Source organism: Pelophylax lessonae, assembly GCF_965119305.1.
Source record: "Pelophylax lessonae genome assembly, chromosome: 6".
Lineage (NCBI taxonomy): Eukaryota > Metazoa > Chordata > Amphibia > Anura > Ranidae > Pelophylax > Pelophylax lessonae.
The window spans coordinates 292769837-292792209 of NC_138773.1; the positions used below are offsets into that span (position 1 = coordinate 292769837).

A 22373-nucleotide genomic window follows, 5' to 3' on the forward strand; every position below is an offset into this window, starting at 1 on the left:
TTAAATGATTTTAGCAAATGGCTGCAATATAACAAAGAGTGAAAAATTTAAGGGGTCTGAATACTTTCCGTACCCACTGTATATTTCTGGGGAGTCAGTTGTTGCTAGGAGGGATCTACTGTTGAGAGAGAGGTCTATTGTTGCTGGCTGCTGGAGAATCTAATGTTGCCGCTGGAGGTCTATTGTCGTTGGGGTGGATCTTTTGTTGCTGGGGTGGTTTTTTGTTGTGGGGGGGCATTGTTGTGTGGGTGATCACTTGATTCTGAGGGGTCTATTGTTGCTAGCTGCAGGGGATCTATTTTTCTGCTTTTCTTGTTATAATTATCAAGTTCCATACAAACTACTTAGCACCACAGAATGATACTTGGTTTTATGTTCCCTAAAAGGGGTGGCATTTGGAGGTGGGTAGAGGGTGGGACTAAGGGATGTGCTTGGGGTGGTTAGGGGGCGGAGACAATGGGCGACTCAGAAGGGGGGAGTTCCTGCACCTACTCTCTGAGAAAAAAAGCCCTGCCCACGTATATCTAATTCATGTTGGAACAACAACCACAATAATGTCCCTGTGTTAACATTTACCGGTCTCCTTCATAAGCCTGGTAATTTATGTCAAAGACGGCTCGTCCCACCAGGACTGTAGTGTAGTGGTTCAGGCCAAAGAAATCGTATGTCCCTTTAATCCTTTGCTTCTCACTTTCTGTGAACTCTGGCAAACTGTGGGGAAGAAAAGTAGAAACATGACATTAAAGAACACCTTTGTACAGTTGTCCATGATTACCTTCTCCCTGCCCTCCGAGTGCTTTCCTCTAAGTCTCATACATACCTTCAGCTCTGATCAATGATCTTCACTGTGCTGCCTCACTCAGAACCACATAGACTTTCTCCCAAAAATGGCCACTTAGTACTGCAAATGTGGGCCACAGCCCAGTTCATTCCTATGGCAAAAACCATACTCACTGCTGCCACAAGTGGTTGCTTGGAGTATGGCTGTTCAATAGGAATGAATTTGGCCACAGCACACTTGTGGACTAAAAAGCAGCCATTTCATGCTCATGTGTTACCTGTTTTTCCTGAGAGACTCTGCCAGCAACTTCACCGTCAGCAACACTGGATCCTCTGAAGCTCAGCTCCACATCTGGATCACTAGGCCGACTGCCTAAGACCACCTTCCTCACACGCTGCAGGAAGAGAGACAGCCGTCTGCCTCCTCCTGGGACTCTGCTTCCCACCAAAGATGCCCTGTCACATGCCCTCCCCGTATTTAAGGTCAATCCCAGGATGCATTGCAGGAATGCCCTCCCACCGGGACTGCCATAAAAGAGGATGTGTCACTGGCTGGGTTTCCTCCACTGTCCAACAAGCTCCCTCATTGGATACACTGGGGACACTCCCTCAGACCCAGTGAATCACACCTGGAAACATGTGACATGCAACCTAATAGATCAGGCTCCCCTGATAAGCAGAAGGAGCATAGATGCATTTACCTAGCACCTATCTAACTAGGAGGGTGCTACATAAGTCCCTATACATACTGTGCGCATGTGGCACGTAACATAGGTCCCTGTACATTCTGTGCTCATGTGTCATGTAACAACATCACAAGACTTGCCGCAGTGGCTATCAGAGGGTGAAATCAAGGAAAGACTTGATAACATTAACACTAATAAATCAACCGGACCGGATGGCTTGCACCTGAGAGTACTCAAGGAACTGAGTAGGGTTATGTCTAGACCGTTGTTCCTAATCTTCACAGACAGTATATTGATAGGCACTGTACCAGGTGACTGGAGGAAGGCTAATGTGATATCAATATTCAAAAAAGGGAGGGATATTCCGGGAAACTATAGCTCGGTCAGCCTGACATTAATTGTATGTAAATTATTGGAAGAGTTGTTAAGGGACTATATCTAAGAATTTGCTAAGGACAACAGTATCATCAGCAGTAATCAGCACGGGTTCACAAAAGGACGTTCTTGCCAAACCAATCTGTTAACATTTTACGAGGAGGTGAGATATGAGCTAGATAGGGGGAGACCAGTGGATGTGGCGTATCTGGATTTTGCTAAGGCATTCGACACAGTTCCCCACAAACACTTAATCTACAAACTAAGGTCTGCAGGCATCGACCTCAAGGTTTGTTCTTGGATAGAAAACTGGTTACATGGGTGTGTCCAAAGAGTGGTGATAACGCGTACTCAGACTGGTCTGGAGTGGTAAGTGAGGTCCCCCAGGGCTCAGTATGGGGACCAATTTTGTTCAATTTATTCATCAATAACATAGAGGACGGAATCAGTAGCTCAATCTCAGTTTTCGCAGATGGCACAAAGATATGCAGGACAATAACTTTTCATCAAGATATAGAAATCTTACAGAATGACCTGAACAATATAACAGAGTGGGCAACTACGTGGCAAATAAGATTTAGTGTAGAGAAGAGTAAGGTATTACACTTGGGGGCAAAAAACTAAAATGCTAATTATGCTCTGGGGGGGGGGGGGAACCTCTGGTGGAATCCAGAATGGAGAAGGATTTTGGGGGGTTCTAGTAGAAGATAGACTAAGTAATAGCATGCAATGTCAAGCTGCAGCTGTCAAAGCCAGCAGAATATTAGCATGCATAATGAAGGGGATATATTCCAGAGATAAAGCTATAATCCTACCACTTTTTAAAACCCTGGTCCGGCCACACCTGGAGTATTCTATCCAGTTCTGGTCGCCAATCCTCAGAAAGGATGTGCTGGAACTGGAAAGAGTCCAAAGCAACTAAACTAAGGGGATTGGAGGACCCTAATTATGAGGAGCGATTACAAGCGCTTAACTTATTCTCCTTGGAGAGGAGACGCCTGAGAGGGGACATGATAGCAATTTACAAATACCTCAATGGTGATCCCAGCATAGGTAAAAAAAACTATTTAGTCTCAAGGAGTGCAAGAAGACACGTGGCCACATAATGAGATTAGAGGAGAGGCGGTTTTACCTTAAGCTGCATAAAGGGTTCTTCACTGTGAGGGCGGTGAGAATCTGGAACTCTCTTCCACAATTGGTGGTAGCTGCGGGAAGTATGGCTATTTTTAAAAGACTCTTGGATGTGCATCTCACAGAGCACAACATTCATATGGGAAATGATCAGGCCACTGACACACACACACACACACACACATCTATACAGGTTGAACTGGATGGACTGATGTCTTTATTCAACCTCAACAATTATGTAACTATGTAACATAGGTCCCTTTACATACCGTGCTCATGTGTCACGAAACATAGGTCCCTGTACATACTCTACTCATGTGTCATGTAACATAGGTCCCTGTACATACTCTACTCATGTGTCATGTAACATAGGTCCCTGTACATACTCTACTCATGTGTCATGTAACATAGGTCCCTGTACATACTGTGTGCATGTGTCATGTAACATGTAATGCTCACCGACTTTCAGGCAATCCAAAGGCAAGGCTCCTCTCCCGCACATTGGTCTTCATGACTTCAGGGTAATCCCCTGTTTTGAATATTGGGTATCCAAACCAACCAGCGAAAAACTAAGGCAACAAGCAGAGAACTATAATTTATGTGATAAAAACATAATATCTAAATAATGCAATACACACGGGACTGAAACAAGAGGCTGAGACAAAACTTTTACCGCCCCCTCTAACCACCCTTCAAGCTGCAAAAGCAGCCTTACAAGGATAAAGAAAACATACTGCAGCTGCGCTGCTTTGCATTGCTGCATGGCAAAATTGAACTCCTCATTATGTTCGGCAGTGAACCCTTTCGGGTTTAAACAGGTGAAGAAGAGGCAACTGCGGTAAATGAGCACCAAAGCACAACTGATTTGTAGTACTGCAAAGCAGAAAGCATAATATGCATAAGTTATAAGCAAATATGGCTGTGCCCCCTGTGCATACATTTTTCAATTATAAATATATTTAGAAAGAGGGATTTTAAAGCATCTCATGAGTCTCTGGGGGATTCTGAGCATTTCCTAAATACACATCATCTCGTTTCTTTCTATCGGAGACCGCTTTATCAGCATTACCATTCTCTGACATATATATATATACAGGTCCGTTTAATTTACGGAAGCGGAACCTCTCCTCTATCTACTCCTTTCCACAATACTACAGGTAATTCACATCTTACTATAATCAATTTTTTACTTACACATACTAGTTATGATTTTGATATAGTTCTTTCCTCTTCTCTTTCCTTTTGATAATTGAATCTATGGTAATTCTTATTATTTCATAATTTTTCTATCCAGATATCCTTGTGTCTCTGGCCACTGGCCCTTTGAGATCCTCGTGGGATAGGTTCCGGAGGGTCTTTCAAGCACAATACTAAGAACCTACTACTTCCAGGTGGCTATACTTTTGCTGCTCTCCCCCCTCCCCCCCCCCCCCCAATTACGCAGGGGGTCATTTCCTTGTCCCTGCCCTTCACCCCATTCTGGCGCGCTCCCATTTTATATTGTGGCTTTCTAACTCAACAGTTCTTTAGACATGTGGTCATGAACCCCTGGAAATGGATACGTGGTGCGTATACACACTTCCATTATATTAGAGATGGCTAATGCAATGTATATACACATCTTTTGTCTTTTGTATTGTACATGATTACGATATTATGAACTTAAACTCATTTATACTTTCTCTATTCATAATTAGAAGTGTATCCCAAATCAACCTTTTTGGATAAAGGGTCATCACCCGAAACGAGTCAAGGTCCCACTTTGGGAGATCACTCAAGATCTTTGTCTTTTCAGTTTTCCTTTTGGTGTATTCAGACCGCATGTAATATGTATTGTTCTTGTTTTTATCTCACATTATATGTTAACTTGAAGTAACCTTCTACTTTTTGAATAAATTGTATTTACTTTTTACATTCGTGCAGATACTTTTTTACTTTTTTGGATGGTTTTCTGCCTAAAAAGTCCTGAACCTTCTTTTTTATATTACAATTATATTAGGGATGTTGGCAGGTTCCCATCCAGACACCACAGCCCGAGCTTAATCTATAAATACACAGAGAGGCTCGATTTATTCCCAAGGTGATGACCCTCAGGTCCCATGCACACTGGGGCTTTCCTAAACGCTTCTCTCCAGGTAGGAGGAAAGCAGATGCAAAAACGCTCCTAAGCCGCAGTTTGTTTTTTTTCAAGCGCATTTAGGCACATCACTCGATTGAACGTCTAATATTCTGGCCAATGAAATGAATATTTTCTTTAGTGCTAAAAGTGCCTAGCATTAACACACGCTTAGACACATTTACGCGTGTTTACCCATGTTTAGGCGTGTCAGGTGTTTTTTCTCGTTCAATACTTTTATTGAGTTTTATAAAACAGCCATAAAGCAAGTTACAAAACAGAAGTAGAAATACTGTTATTGTTACAGAGGTATTATAAATGTTATACTGTATAGTGAATAGTGAAGTTTGCACAAAAGGAAGGAACAAAAGAAAAAGGTAGAATTATTAATATGATATTCTAAGATATTTAGATTTTGAGAGGGTATTCAGAACATGGCTGTGGGGGGGGGGGGGGGGGGGGAAAGGGGAAAATGAAGAAGTCAGCAGGGTGTGGGTAGGGTAAAGTGGGTAAAGGAGAGGGCATCGAGAATAGAACTTGTACCACAAAAGTTAATACAAAGTAAATAAAATATAAGTCTTAACTACCAAGCATTCAGAACCTGTTCCTCAAAACCCGGTGATAGGCCATGTTTAATCCAAGGGTCCCAAATGCTTATAAAAGTACTAAATTTATCGCAATCCATGGCTTCCATTTTTGCATGTAATAATGCATTATTCATCCTATGTTTAACTTCTACAAGATTCAAAGTTGTAGTCTTCCAAGCTTTGGCTATGGTTTGTTTAGCGGTATTAAGAAGTTGAAGGAATAATTTGAATTGTTTTCGTGTCAGGCATGCAGGTTTTAAATTTAAAATGGCAATCACCGGATCTGGAGTAATACCTATTTCAAACATTTTAGATGCTAGAGAGAATCTTTCTTTCCAAAAAACTGTAGCAATTGAGCAATTTCACCATATATGAACATGTGTACCTATTTCCGTACAACCTCTAAAACAAAAGGCCGGATAATTTGGTGTGAACTTGGCGATTCTAGCTGGCACCAAGTACCATCGTGAAAGAACCTTGTATGATGATTCAATTGCGATAATATTTGAAAAAGAAGATTTCGTTACAGACCAGATTTCAGACCATTCTGATTGGTTAAGTGTACGGCCAAGGTCTGTTTCCCATTTCCTGACATAGTTTGGTGTATCTACGTCTGGATTGTTAAGCAATTGAGAATATAGGCTAGAAATTAGACCTCTGGAGTGTGGGTTGTTGATACAGATATGCTCAAATTGAGAGAGCTGATTCAGAATGGTACCATTTGTTATAAATGGGGTATAGAAACTTTTAATTTGGAGATATCGAAAAAGTTCTGAATGTGGTAAATGATGTGATTCACAAAGTTCAGGAAAACTTAAGATAGAAGAGCTAGAGACCAGATTAAATAGCCTTGACAGGTCTGACCTAGACCATGCCTGAAATGAATTTGGGAATTCCCAAGTCGGATAAAAGGCTGGATTTCTCAGAAAAGATTGTAGTCTTTGGTCTATCCCATAAAGAGAGAGAATGCTTGGTAATTGGATTAGTAATATGTTTTCGATCTGATGGTTGTAACCAAAAGAGATTGGAAATTGAGATGGGGGTCATATTCGATAGATTCAATCGTAACCCATAAGGGAATTTCAGTAGTGGCATGATACTTAGTTAATTGTGCCAATTGTGCAGCTTTGTAATATGTGGCAAAATTGGGGAGACCCAGTCCACCCCTTGTTTTGGGGAGAATCAATGTGGATTCGGGCAATCTAGGTTTAATTGAACCCCAGGTGAATTTAATTATTTTACGTTGTAAGATTCGAAGAAAATGTGCAGGTATATGAATTGGCAGGACCCTAAATAAAAATAAAAATTTGGGTAGAATAACCATTTTGATTGCATTTATATTCCCAAACCACGACAATGGAAGTGATGCCCATTTCGTCAGTAGTTCAGTAACTTTTTTCAACAATGGAGTAAAGTTGGCTGCATAAAGATCAGAATGGTTGGGAATAAATTTTATACCCAAATATGGAATGTGCTTCAAAGACCATGAAAATGGTAACGCATTCTGCACTAAATTTAACTCAGATTCACTCAATGAGATATTAAGGGCCGTGGATTTTTGAAAAATTATATTCAGTCCTGAAATAGCAGCGAATTTATTAAGGGTAGCAATGAGATTAGGGGCTGATGTATGGGGAGATGATAGAAAAAGAAGAATGTCATCTGCAAATAAACACAACTTATGATGGTGACCACCTAGTTCTATACCAGAAATTGAGAGATTACTTCTAATACTGTGTGCTAGAGGTTCTATGAGAAGGGCAAATAAGAGAGGGGAGAGAGGGCACCCCTGACGCGTGCCTCTCTCTATGTTAAACAAGTCTGATTTATAGCCTGCGTATTTAATATATGCTTTAGGATTTGTTATAAAGCGCAGAGATCCATTTTAAAAAATTTGGGCCAAAACCCCATTTACTAAGAGTATATTGCATATATGGCCAGGATATGGTATCAAAGGCTTTTTTAATGTCTAGTGATAGGAAGCACGAGGGGATGCGGCGTGTTTTAGCTATATGAGATAACAGAGTTGCACGTCTGATGTTGTCAGTAGCTTGGCGAATAGGTATGAAACCTACTTGATCCCTATGAATGAGTTGTCCTATGAAGTTATTTAGTCTGGAAGCTATAATTTTGGCTAAAATTTTAATATCTAAATTTAATAAGGAAATGGGTCGATAGTTGACAAAGATAGATGACAAATTGTGTCATCAGTTTGAGGCTTCGGGAGCATACAGATGATTGCTGTTAAAGTTTCCTGTTTAAAGGATTGGCCATTAAGAAGTGTATTGAAAGCATTAGCTAGGATAGGCGAAAGGGAATCGGAAAAAACCTGGTAGTATAATGCCGAAAAACCATCAGGGCCTGGTCTTTTATTTAATTTTTGTGATTTTATAACTTGGGACACTTCATCTGGTGTTATTGATTTTTCCATAAATTCCATCTGAGACTGAGAAAGAGTCGGTAGTGATAGTTGAGCAAAAAATTAATTTGCCGCAGAAAAATTCGAATTGTTTTCAGATGAATATAGAGTAGCTAGGTGTGTTTTCAATTTCTTAAGAATTTTTATAGGGTTGCTGGAAAATGTATCTCTCGAGATTTTAAGACGTATGGGCTTAATTGGTTTATGGAGTGACGCGAGCATGCGGGCCATGGGTGAATCTGGTTTATTTGCTTTAATGTAAAAATTGTGACGCGATCTCCGAAGTGTCTTATCTGCAGATTCTGTAAGAAACAGATCAAATTCAAGCCTAGCTTTATCAAGATTAGTTTTATTAGAAGAAGTAGGATTATTTCGATATACTGTGTAGCATGTATTAAAGTTTATTTCTAATTTCTGGCTAAGTGTTTTACGTTCACGTCCAAAGAGTGCAGCCTGTCTCAAACAAATACCACGAATAACTGGTTTGTGTGCCTCCCATAAAGTAAGAGGAGACACATCTGGCGTTGAATTATGTAATAGATATTCAGAGAGAGCATTTTTAATATCCAGACAGTGAGATGTATTTTTTAATAAAGAGTCATTAAGGCACCATGTAGTGTCATGTGCTTTAGGAATAGTTGAAGCAATAACTGTGCATACTGCATTATGGTCAGACCATGTGATTGGTATGACCATAGATACAATCGTTTCAGGTATGAGACCTATAGTGAGAAATATATGGTCTATGCGGGAGAAGGTTTTATGAGGGCGCGAATAATATGTGTATCTACGCTTGTTTGGATTCACCTCTCTCCAAGAATCTACCATATTATGTTTTGCAAGCAGTTGTGAGAATGAGAGTTTATTAGGGCTGCTCGAAGAAGATATAGGGGATTTATCCAGAAATGGGAAAATAACTTGATTTGAATCACCACAAATCATAACTGCACCCATTCTATGAGAATCCACAACCTGGAAAAGATGCGAAAGAAATGGAATAGGATTTTTGTTGGGAGCATAATATGACACTATAGTGATAGCGGGGTCAATAAGGTATCCCGTGAGAATCAGATACCTGCCCTCAGGGTCCTTGATTTCATGTACAAGAGTAAATGGAGTAGACCGATGAAAGGCCACTAGCACACCTCGTTGTTTTGTAGAGGCAGAGGCAGTGAAAATTTGAGGATATTTAGGACTAAAATATTTGGGAGTGGATTGTAAGGTGAAGTGTGTCTCTTGAAGACACAAAATGTGTGCTTTTAATGATGCAAAGTTGCGAAAAGCTTTAGTACGTTTGTTTGGGTTATTTAGTCCCTGAACATTCAAGGACATTATGTTTAGGGGGGGCCATAAGATTGTATATAAACGATGTCTAGCATACCCTACCATTGTGGAATTTGTCGATTGTTTCATACTCGATGTGGGAAGGGGGAGGAAATGTGTAGAAAAAAGGGAAGAACTAAACAGAAGGGACAATTGTGTGCTTAGCATAGAAGGTAATATATAAAAAAAATAGTTAAGGCACAACCAATAGGAACGTATGCTGTTGATGGGAGATGGAAATCCCCCAACAAAGGCTAAATAGCTACCGTCAGTAGTCTCTGAAAGGGAGAGGCCACCGAGGGTAACAAATTGAGGACGCACGGAACAACCTAGGAAGGTACAGAAAACCACAAGTTAATAATCACTAAAAAATATACAGTAGCATAAGCGACTTATGCTATAATAACGAGCAGAAATCACAGTACTCCTGCCAGTAGTAGCTGTGCAAGATACTGCGAATGTAAGAATTAATTTCATAGGAATAAGTATCAACTATAAAGAACTTTATAGAGCTCTAACGGAAGTTATCCATGTCTTCTAGCACATATTATAGATAGGAAAGGATGTAGCACAGTGAAACTGAATAATAACCATATTCAAAAAAAAAAAAAAGGAAGATTGATTTGAACCAAGCAACAGGGCTTAATCTACAATAAGTAGAACTAAATGGAATTCTGTGCCACAGTGTAGTTTGCTATAACATGTATGAGCTTGAGCATTTAGCTCAAAAAACAAATTAGAAGTATGTGGCAAAAAGGGATTAGATCCATGAAATATTATACTGGCAAGATAAAAAAAAAACTGAAGTCTTTTCTAGGAAAAAGAAATTGGATGACCAACATGGGACAGAGGAGATAAAAGAATTATCTGGTCCATCAGTCCATGGAATCTTCAGCAGATGGAGAAGGAGAAATGAAGCGACTACGTTTATGTGAATCATGACGATTTTGTTTCCCAGAGGATTTTTGAGAAAGTGCGGGGTGAGCCAGAGGCAGATCTGCGTCGAGCATTTTCTGAGCCTTGCAAGTTCTGGTGTTCAGTTAGGTGAAGGTCTTGAAGGGTGTTTTGAAAATCTTCAGATGAATGACATTTGTATTTAGTACCTTGAAAAGTAAAACGCACCGAAAAAGGAAAGCCCCACTGGTAGGGGATATGTTTTTGCTGCAATATTTGTAATAATGGTTTAAGAGCTCTTCTTTTATTTATGGTGATAGGAGACAGATCCGCGAAGATTTGGTATTCGTGACCCTGAAAATTTAAGGATCCTTTTTCTCTAGCAGCTGATAAGAGCTGTTCCTTTGTACGGTAATAATGGAATTTCGATTTTTTAGGAGATAAGGCGCTATGGACTCTGTCCATTTCCAGGCGTTCGACTGGAATAGCAGGTTGTAATTCCTGAAACAAGGCTAACATTGTCGCTTGTAAGTCAGTTATGGATTCAGGAATGCCTCTTATGCGCAAATTGGAGCGTCTTGCCCTGTTTTCAAAATCTTCTAGACGAGACTGAAGTACTAAGTTTTCCTCTTTAAGATTCTCAATTTCTGTATTTTGGTCCTGTGTAAAATTCTCAATATCCGCTATCCTTGTTTCAAGATTAGCTATGCGTGTGCCCAGCTCCCTTATCTCTTTAGTCAGGCTATTAGTAATATGGTCAGAAGTCTGTTTAAGTGCCTTTTGAAACATACGTTCAATATGTGATAATATATTGGGAGAGACTGACTCAATGTCCTTTTCATCCTGTGAAACTGAGGTACTGCCGACTGTTTCAGTTTGATATGTAAGGAGAGGAGAGAATAGTTTCACTGCTGTGTCAGCGCTGTGAGGTGATTCTGAGGCAGCTGAGGGAAAGGGAGCCGACGCCATTTTAATTGAGGCTCTGGACAGCACTTCCTTGCCACTTTTGGACTTAATTTAGTCCGAGACCCACTGAAAACCATACCTTTATGTACAGCACAGTTTCCTGTACCAATGCTGTAAAAACTGAGCGAATATTCGGCGGGCAGCCGCTGCTGTATGTGGTTTTCTGTCCCCTAGGAGTGGAGCATCAGCCAGACATGTCTGTGCTTGAAGACTTTGCCTACTTCTCCATGTCAGGTGTTTTTTATGCCAGCGAGAAAAGCAATCACAATGTGCTAAGTGCTCTGCTGAAAAATGTGCCTAAAGCCTTTGTTACCCCAACACTTCATATTCCCGATATGTGGCTGCTGTACCCTGTACTTGTATGAGAAAGTTTCCTGTTCTCTTTGTATTGCTTCCTTTGTGTTCCTGCCAGTCCTTCTGCTTTACTATTAAAACTGACCATACTAAGCGGGAGAACACAGCATGGTCAGTTCTCTAGCTATACTGGGAAGTCAGTCTGCTCTCCTCCAATGATCAGGCTTGTCCTGACACGCCCCCACTGCGCAGCCATTTACAGGCAAGCACAGTGTTCTGCTTCTTCTCCTCCCCCCAGCTCTTATGCAGCTGAGAACAGAGGGAATGTGATCACTTATAAAAAAGGAGAAAAAAGGTATTTATAATGTTTTTTTATACCTTTACAAAAATGTTTTGCCTTTTCATTTCTTTTTTAAACTGAATGGGTTGTTTTACAAGGTGATCGTATACAATCACTTTAACGACAAGTTTGATTTCTGTATGCTGGTCTTGGGTTAGGGAAACATGCGTGGTAATTATTGGCTGTGGGCTACAGTACTTTGTCTTTTTGCAAACTGCCTTAAAGCATTATAAAACCCAAAAGCAAACATTTAATATTATTATTACTATTATTACATTATCAGTGTTAAATGGTTTGTCTCAACCCTCTGCATTCACACCTTCATGAAGCATCACATTTTGTGGGGCATCTGTCACATGAATGCATTTGAATGGACTTCCCTACGCACGTCCAACACGCCAAAGTAGCTTTTTTTTGGCACTGAGCTAAGCATGTGTTGCTGCACGATACATGTGAGAAAAAACATGGCACTGCTTAAAGGGTAACTCCACTTTTGTGCGGAAAAAAAAAGCAAATAAAGAAAAAATAATATAGCATATACAATTGCTACACAAGTCATATTGTAATTGAATGTTATTAAAAATTACCTTTCCTTTTCAATCTGCAGCTGTGGTCATTTTCTGAAAATGCAATGCAATATGGCTACCTGAAGCTGTTCTGTACATAGAATGTATACTGACCACACCCCAGAAACATCATTTCCTGCTTATGTGATTGGCTCACCAATTTTCCCAGAAGTCTGCCTAAGATACAAGTCAGATTTCAGGCACCCGGAACAAAAATGTAATTTTTGGTGAGATATTACCAAAAGGAACATGTCTAAACGGATGCAGGCCCTGCAGCTTTCCTCATTAGAGCCCTGCAGCTGCCACAGCTGATTGATAATTATGAAACCAATCCCATTAGACCCACTTAGTACAGGAGCACAGAGGAACAAACAATGATTTCTTCAGAAAAACAAAAGGTAGGAATCTGCAACAAAGTTTGTTAAAATCCTTGCAATGTACAGAGATCACCCAGAGGGGAAAGTTTTTTTCTCAACAAAAGTGGAGTTATGATTTAGTATATACTGGCATCGTAAGTGCGTTGTGCATTTTGCCACTTTTTTCGCCTTGTTTCTGGAAATGCTGTAATGAATGCGTGTTTCTACTTGCATTCCCAGAACACCTAGATTCGAATTAGGCCTACTGCTACATCTGTTATAAAACAACAGACTTACTGGTCAGATACCCAGGTAAAAATAAAGGAAATAAAGCCTAAAAAAAGAAAAGTAATGCAGACATCAGATCTGCAATATATGACATTTTTGGTTTTGGGTTTAATGCCGCTTTAATGGTCACACAGATACAACGTACCAGCAAGTATCTCCGTGCCGCTTCCACGTCTTCCTGTTTGTATTGGTTGATGGGTTCGGCCCAGTCAGAGTTGAGGGTGATGGAGATTTGTCCTCCCTGTGTGGCTCTGTATTTATCATCGTACAAGTGCCAGGCCTCAGCATGAGACTTTATCAGGTTGTGTCCTGCCACATACGCCCCCACTCCAGGAGACCGAATACCTTGTAATGGAAAGAGAACATTACTGATTACCAGAGTCTCATCAAAGTGCATGTATCATTTTATATCAGAGTGTAACTAAAGGCAAGTGTTTAGCTTTGAACAGAGTGGTCAAGGGTTAGCATGCCTGTTAGGTTTTTATTGTGGTCTGTTTTCCAGATGAGGAAATTTACCGTCTATGTTTGTCCTGGGGACCACTGTCACTGGGACTCAAAGTAAGAAATAATCCAATATTTTTAGTTTTCAATGCAACAAAGAGAGGGGATATCTTTCCATGGTTAAACTTGTTCCAGTGGTGTCTGCCTAAAAGAATATTTTCTTCTTTCAAAGCATCTCCAAAGCCTCCATAGAAGTCTATCACAACATTCTCCAACAGCACCTGCTGCTTTTGAAGGGACTCAGAGTTAGCGTTGCTTTGTTTTAGAGGTATGAGACATCCCAATAATCACTGGGAAACCAACAAACGAACCAGAAAGACATTATCAGTAGCCACCTCTGGTTTATGTGTATATATTCTGGGAGTGTCTGGTGCAGACATTACATCTGGTGTGCAGCGTGGATCAGCAGGAAGGTAAGCAGGGTCTGGACTGGAGTGAAGCAACTAGCAAACAGCACATGTGGTGTACAACATGGGCATGGTATAGCAGAAGGTGAGTGGGAACCAGAGAGACAAGATTGATCAGCGGAGGATCAGCAGAGCTGGGGCTAAAGAGCAGGAGAAACTAGCAGATGTCACACATGGTGAGTAGCATGGGAGCAATATAGCAGGAGGTAAGCAGGGCCTGAAGAGAGAAATGACTGAGTCATGGAGAATCAGCAGAGCTGGGGGACCAGGGTGGGAGAAACTAGCAAATGTCACACATGCTGTATAGCTTGGGCACAATATATAGGGAGGCAAGCAGGGACCAGAGGGAGCGAGGAGGATAATCAAACCAGAAGATCAGCAAATCTGGGGGTTACTACTGAGTGGGGGTTCACCAGAGCTGGGGTTTACTGCTGAGTGAGGGATCAGCAGAGTTGGGGGCTACTAATGAGTGGGGGATCAGCAGAGCTGGGGGTTATTACTGAGTTAGGGGGATCACGTAGGTCCCTGATTTGGAACAAAGTCCCTCTGCCCCTCTTTCCACCTCATTTGTCCCTGGTTTTGGTCTGATCTATATAGTTATATATAAAATGCACTTTTTGTCTTTCAAAAAGTGTTTACCAGTGCTAAACCATTCACCAATTTCTAAACTACTGCATGTGTTCATTTCAAAAGCCAATGTAAAGGAATAGTAGTGGTAAAAGCACATGGGAGTTTAACCAATCTTTTATTTTTGTACAATTCTCCTTTAGAAGGGCGTGGTAGGGGGTGTGTTCCATGCCTACATATGTGTGCTAATAGGTGTCCTTTGTTCCCATCTCAAAAAATTGGGAGGTATGGGATCAGCAGAGCTGGGGGTACTACTGAATGGGGCATCAGAATACACTAGGACAGCGGGGGAGATTTCTGCCCTAACATTGTTTGTGTTAGTACAGCGATCACTGGATTAAAGTAAAAAAAACTGTGTGTACCCAACTTAACACAGGAAGTGTTTTAGTGGACGGATTATGGATCACTAATGTGAAATGAATGGGGAAAGGAAAAAAAAAGGAAAATGAATGTAGCCACCACATTTTTGTTTTTGTGTTTAGTTTTATATCATACATATGTGCTACAAATAATGAATACAGTGTTGCAAAGTCCACAATCATTTTAGCTCTGGTTATGTTATGTATATATAATATACTTATTTAACCACAGCTGCTTTTCACATTATTGGGGTTTATAAAAACTGTTGATTTGTTGGATAGCACGGTAGTAGGAAATATAATATATACTGTGTATAAATTGTGTTCAGTTTAAAAAGGGTAAGGTGGCATCCCTTCTTACCTTCTGGGGATTACTTGTTTCTTATTATTTACTTATATTCTCATTCTGTCAGATTCTGTTGAAGCTCAGTGCTAATAATGTCGCGTAAAATACTGCCATAGAACAAAAGCGTTGATAGTTTGATAATTTGAGACAATTTGTATACTCCATGAATGAATAAATCCAGTGACTGATATAGTTTCATAACCCTTACCAGGTGCAAATGAGCCTTCTCCGTATCCGAGATAGGCAATGATGTATGGTTCATTGAGGGTGATCCAGAACTTCACTCTGTCCCCCAGTCTCTGGAACAGCAGATCCGAGTAGTCTCTAAATCTCTCCACTATAGTTTCATTTTCCCAGCCACCTACATTCTGCAGAGCTTGTGGCAGATCCCAGTGATAAATTGTCACCTGGACGTAAATATATATATATATAGTTGTAATGTAATATATAGTTGTTTTACTGCCAATATTGATAAAGTGGGATAGATGGTGATAGAACATTGCAAATACTGAGTTTGAATAAGCAATCTCTTCTATTATGCTGTGTAGTCATATAACAATATCTCAGAAGCTGGGAGTGGGCATAGAGGCCGTAAAATACTTAAAGGAAAGGTGAGCAATCAAGCCACAAAATCCATCCTGGTCAATCACTAGCTTTCTCTTGAGAAATGGTTGGCAGGTGGTGCCTTCTACTACCCATGAACATATACAGTGGGAAAAAAAAATATTAGAGCTCATGAAGATTATGCAAATTTTCCCACTTAAGAAGAAATGAAGGGTCTATAATTGTATCATAGGTGTATTTTAAATGATAGAGACAGAATATCAACCAAAAATCCAGGAAAAAAACACATAAAACAGCATTTTTCTTCCTCCAAAAACGGCGAGTCGAGTTGATGCCAAAGAGTTCAATTTTGGTCTCATCTGACCACAGCACTTTTTTCCAATCCTTCTCTGAATCATTTAGATGTTAATTGGATGACTGTACATGTGCCTTCTTGAGGAGAAGGAATCGCTGTGTTTAGAGGAAGAAAAATGCTGACTATAATCCTAATAACACCATCCCTACAGTAAAGCATGGAGGTGGAATAATGATGCTTTTGGGCTGTTTCTCTGCTAAAGGTACAGACCAACTTGTCAGGGGTATTGGGGTGATTAAAAATTAGAAAAAAAAATGGATTTAAAAGCCATGTATATTCCATCTTAGATTCTGAATAGTATAGCTTCCATTTTGTTTAAGGTGAAGGAAAGTTCATATGTACTTGTTAAACAAAATTTCTCTTACAATAGGGTCTTATAATTTCAGCAGATATTTCTGTATCTATGTAGTGATAAATAAATGGAAAACTGACGGTCTTTTAGATAAGACTCAGTCAGCCTGACGCTATACCAGATGTAAGGGGGTGATATCTCCTTAATTGTCTGTATTCTAAAGATGAACAATAGGTTCATTTAGAATATATATTTTTAAGATACATTATTATGTGTGAGAAGATATTAGCCATAATTATGTCATTATATTATGTAAGGCATATACATATATATTTAGGAATGTTATATCACATGTTGGGTTTATATTCTTGCTAAATAACAAATCTTACTTAGACTTAAGAGTGAATACTAATTACTTTGTTTTAAGGCATGTGGTAGGAGTGTTTATATAAGCGTTGCTTTAGAATGGACTAAGTAATAGATTTTCCAGTCCTAGACTAAATGTCTGACAGTTATGTCAGAATTCAAATAATTAATGGACATTCACTAGCAACAGGTCAAAGGTCATCAGATAAGAATATATTCTAATTATTGTTAAATACAAAATCTAATGAACGGTATAATACTGCCTTCTTTGGACGAAATAATAAATGCAGTCTTGGGATAATTCAGATATTTCCAATATAAAAATATATTGTATTAAAAATATAATTATTGAAATGGCATTTCTTGCCAGTGTGAATGGTGGAGATAGATGGACATGTATGTATGTACTGAGAGTATGGATAAAGTTTTATGTTGTGTTTTATAGTTAATCTTGAACATAGAGAAATCATCCTTTAATTTTATTATACAAAATATTGAATTATTAGAAGAGGTGTGACTCTGACCTCAGTTAAGGTATAGAATATCCCAACCAATGGGGATAGTGTTCCTCCCTCTGGGTTTAACTTATGGTAATTTTAATAGCCCTTTGTTCATTCCATATAAAAGGAAGAACCCAGATAGGACACATGACATTACTACTGACAACACACCTTACACTTGCAACACACACACTACTACATCCATTTATAGACTCCTCTAGACATACTCCATCTTGCTCCATCATTCATCTGAAACTTTGAGGTACGCCAAACGAAACTCCTCCCTCACTGTCCACCATCTTAAGAAAGGCATCCATCTTAGGACTCTGGTAACAACCATTTGAAGCTAGCAGCCATCTTAAGTGTGGTAAATATAATCTTGCTATGTTATTTGATTTTATTCAATATTGTTTATTTCTTTCCTTATATGTTTTATATTGCATATTTAAGGGTAATAAGATTACAATCCCAGCCGTATAAACCATAGTAGATTTTTCTCTAAAAAGCTGATTTTTGTTTTTACACATTTTTATTAATATCAGATTTAGCGCATTATTGCGAATTTAGTCTTCTGTTTTGCATGGCTTATTCTCACTCCATCTGCAGTGAAGTGACTTTCGGCATGCGATTCGCAGGCAATTGTGGTCTGTTTATGTAGAACACATACCTATGGTTTATGCTATACCTGGAGAAATGGTAATCTTGCTTTCGTTTTGCTTTCACTTTGTTTCAGTTTCACTTTCATTATTGAGCTAAACATCACATTGCATTGATTGTTTGAAGTTAGTATGTTATGTAGAGTTATCTGTTTGTGTTACTTCTTGTTTGATTATTTATAGTGAATACATGTCTTGAGAATAAATATTTTATATATATTCCATACTGTAGACTGTACTCTCTAAGATTGTTTTATGCTTTTAAAAAGAAATTAATCAATTAAAAAGAATTCGCTACATATTGATTTGTGGAAATAAGTGGAGATTCTCCTACCGCACAGATCTTTGCTTATTAACCATAAATAGACACTGTTATATTCAGAGCAGTATAAATATTCTGACATAATGAAGTACGAGCGTGAGATATTATTAAATATTCTTACAGACTTTACCGCATTGAGGGGTCAATGGACAGAGCCATATATTGCAAAATCTTGCAGGAGAACCTTCTTCCCTCAGCCAGAACACTGAAGATGGGTCTTCGAGCATGACATGGACCCAAAACATATCACTAAGGTAACAAAGGAGTTGCTCAAAAATAAGAATATTGAGGTCATGGAGTGGCCTAGCCAGTCTCCAGACCTTAATCCTATAGCAAATTTATGGTGGGAGCTGAAAATTCGAGTTGCCATGCGACAACCAAGAAACCTTAATTATTTAAAGATGATCTGTAAAAAAGAGTGGAACCAATTGACAGCAGTGAATATTGAGTACGATCAGTCACTGCTAACACCCTGCAAGTGTTACAATTGTTGTTATTATTATTGTTGTTACTTTCCCATCTGCATTGCTGTATGTACCTCTACTATAGATGCAAATGTGGTAGCTTGCATGCTACCTGTTCTGTACTGTTCTGAAAAAATTTAATAAAAACAGTTTGAAAAAAAAAAAAAAAAAGAGTGGACCAAAATCCCCAGAGATGTGTGCAAAGCTGGTAACCAACTACAGGAAATGTCTTACCTTTGTGCTTGCCAATAAGGGTTTCTCCAGCAAGTACTAAGTCATGCTTTGCTTAGGGATCAAATACTTATTTTACTCACTGAACTGCAACTCAATAATTTTAACTATAACATTTGTATCTTGTGTTTTTTCCTGGATTTTTGGTTGATATTCTGTCTCTATCATTTAAAATACACATATGATAACAAAAATATAGACACCTAAGCTCTTGGTCATGTGACCAGCACTAGCGGAAGCCTGACACAGCATATTTACTTATCTGAGCAAGGCTGAAGGGATGGATTAAAGTTGTATTTTCTGCCAAAATGACCTTGTCTTTGGTCACAAGAGCCATCAAGGTAGCAAGTAAAAGTTGTGTCAAGGCTTTAGATTGAACACCTTTAATTTACGGCTGTGTCACTAAAGAGGGAATCTAGCTATTGAAAGGATGAATTACAGCATGTTTGGCTTCAGCCAACTTGTGGTCATCACTGTCCTCTTTATTGAAAAAAAAAAAAATGTTGGCGTTTGAAAATTGGAGTTGAGGGGCACAAGTATCTCCTAGCTGAGCAGAAATTATGGTCAACAATGGGAACAAAAAACCTTTGCCTCACCTGGGGAGTAATACCAGCATCCAGTAAGGCATCAATCAGACGACTGTAGTAGTTGAGCCCTGGTTCATTCACAAAGTTTCTTGTACCATCTGGAAGAACCCTCGGCCAGGATATGGAGAAGCGGTAGTGGGTGACCTTCAGACTCTTCAGCATCTCTACATCTTCATCAATTCGGTAGTAACTGCTGCATGCTACATCTCCAGTCCCTCCATCTACAATCTTTGACTCTGTGTGTGAAAATTGGTCCCAGATGCTGATCCCTTTCCCTTCTGCTCTCCAGGCTCCCTCAATCTACAGATCAGAATGGAGGTGGGGTAAGGTCACAATACATTCCCTACTACATGTTGAGCTGGTGAACTAGTGATTTCATGATATATCAAAAAGAATAAGAGTGGTCTGAAAATGGTTGAAGAACCATGTGTGAACACTGTCCAATTGTGCAACAACCCTTTGCTAATTTAAGTGGACCATTTACACAGGATGTGGGTCTGTTAGGCACTGGGGCCCTTCCTGCTGTCACGTAGACCTGGACCCTGCTGGCTTATAGGGTTCTATGGCAAGTGAGAGACAATTTTCATAATGTGCTAACCCTGCCCCTCCTCCTCCATCTGAATGGGGGAAAGGGCCAAAAAAGGTGTCCAAATGCCCTAAGCTTGCCAATTAGAATATAGGGAATATAGAGGCTTATATTTGACTCATCCACTGAGACTGGATTTAAATCTTTATTCTTTTGGTAACACACATTGAAGTGTAAGTTCACCTTTACAGATAATCTGTAAGGTGAACTTGCACTGGACCCCCTCCTTATCCCCCTGGTCCCACTGTACCAGTGTCCCTTGACCCCCCCACCCCCCCCCCCCCGCTGTCAGACACCGAGGCGCTGCCCTGTCAGCACTGTAGGAGGGGAGAGAAAGCCAGGAGGATTTCAAATCCCTGTACCGGTGAAGTGGCATCCCAGTGTCTGACAGCAGGGAGTCACAAGACACTGGTACAGTGGGACCAGGAGGAATGTGGTCCAGTGTAAGTTCACAGATTTTCTGCAAAGGTGATGTTACTCTTTAAAGCGGAGTTCCAGCCACAAAATCGACATAATCGATTTTGTGGCCATCCGCTTGCTTTTAGTCACCTGAAAAGGAAATGGATAGTTACGATTTTTAATTTTTTTTTACTTACCTTGTTATCGTAGAAAAATATACTCACCTTTCTTCCACTTCCTCCCTCGGTGGCCGCGGCCCTCGCCGTCACTTCCGGTTTGCAATGTTTCCTGGAAGCTGAACGTCATTGCGTCAATGCAACGGCACCGGCCCCGCTCGTCACTTCCGGTGCGACGACGCATTCCCTGCTAAACAGCTTCTGGGCATGCCCAGAAGCTGTGGAGGAATGAGGCGCCGCACTGAAAGTGACGAGCGGGGCCGGTGCAGTGCATCGTGGGACCGAAGAGGTCGGAAGAGGACGCAGAAGAGGATCGTGCTGGCTTCAGCTGCCCACATCCGAGATGGCAACGCTGGAGAAGAAATTTTAAAGGTGAGTATTTCTTCTTGCAGGTAAGTGCGACCCGGGACAGTACAGAGGCTATCCATTATGGAATGTACTAGCCCTGACTGTCCCGGGGGTATTTTTATTGAAAAAAATTTTTCATGGCCGGAACTCCGTTTTAAGGAAGAATCCCATATGTGGTATTTTTTACATAGTTACATTGCTGGATATTGGTTACAAGCTGGATGTACCATACCTGTGGAATCTGGAAATCACCACTACTCCAGTGATCACTGCTAGCTTCTGGGTCCTGAGCCAAGCGGCTACCCTGCTGCATTGTGAAAACACAGGAGGTTGGCCACTTGGCACATGCGCTATTCAAAGAATGCTTTGAATTGTTTTAATGAAAGCAAATAATTCTCTGATTGGACTAGGTGGAGAGCGTGCTGTCTTCACCGTGCTTCTTCATCTCATCCAATCCAATTGAGAAAATGCAAACTAGAGTTGCATGTTAAGAAGGCAAGTAGTAATTTTCAATGTATAGCAACCTGTCAAAGTCAGGGGAGGACTGGGCCAGGGGGCAGGGGGGCAATTGCCCCCTGGGCCACTCTCATGTCCTGTATAAAGGCTGCACTGCTTCTGCCACAGCCTAAAGGATTCCTGGTGAAGAGAAGTAAAAAGTCCCCACCACTGACCTACTGAGTGTGGGATGAAGACAAGGACAGAGCGCAGGCCTCCCTTTCCAGCATGGATTGTCTACACTGTGTCTGAGCAGAGGCCAGGTCCATGCCCTACTTGACACTCTCCTCCCCTGGCCAGCCCTAACCGAGCTGTCCCAGCTCCCCCCAACCGCCCCCTGCTGGCCAAGTTGGGAACCCGGATTTAGCCAGTGAGTAGAGAGTACCTGGAGCAGGGTTTCAGCCTGAAATAGGGGTCAGGAGGGGATTGGAATAGGGACAGTAGGAGGGGGGCCGAGTCCCTGCACCATGGGCCTCTGGTTTGTACTTGCCCCCTGGGCGGAAAATTTCCAGTCTGCCCCTGGTCAAAGTGTATCTTAAACTAACATGGCTACAATAACCGAACATCAAAGTAACCTAACTGCGGGTTGCTGGAGTTTCACAGGAACATATATGCTTATGTCTGTCAGACAAACCATCTGTCAGGGAAATAAAAAATCCAGAAAAGCACCA

General features: G+C 40.5%; 1 protein-coding gene across 1 annotated transcript in view; it reads right to left on the reverse strand.

Moving 5' to 3' along the window:
- Positions 1–22373, reverse strand: part of LOC309558740 (uncharacterized protein) — a gene marked incomplete at its 5' end in the record, with an annotated part of 184416 nt that overhangs the window by 136189 nt on the left and 25854 nt on the right. The window contains 5 exons of the mRNA XM_082261787.1: positions 577–711; positions 3432–3541; positions 13267–13466; positions 15570–15768; positions 19708–19998. Coding sequence (XP_082117913.1) covers positions 577–711; positions 3432–3541; positions 13267–13466; positions 15570–15768; positions 19708–19998 — 935 coding nt within the window. The remainder of the gene's footprint in view (positions 1–576; positions 712–3431; positions 3542–13266; positions 13467–15569; positions 15769–19707; positions 19999–22373) is intronic.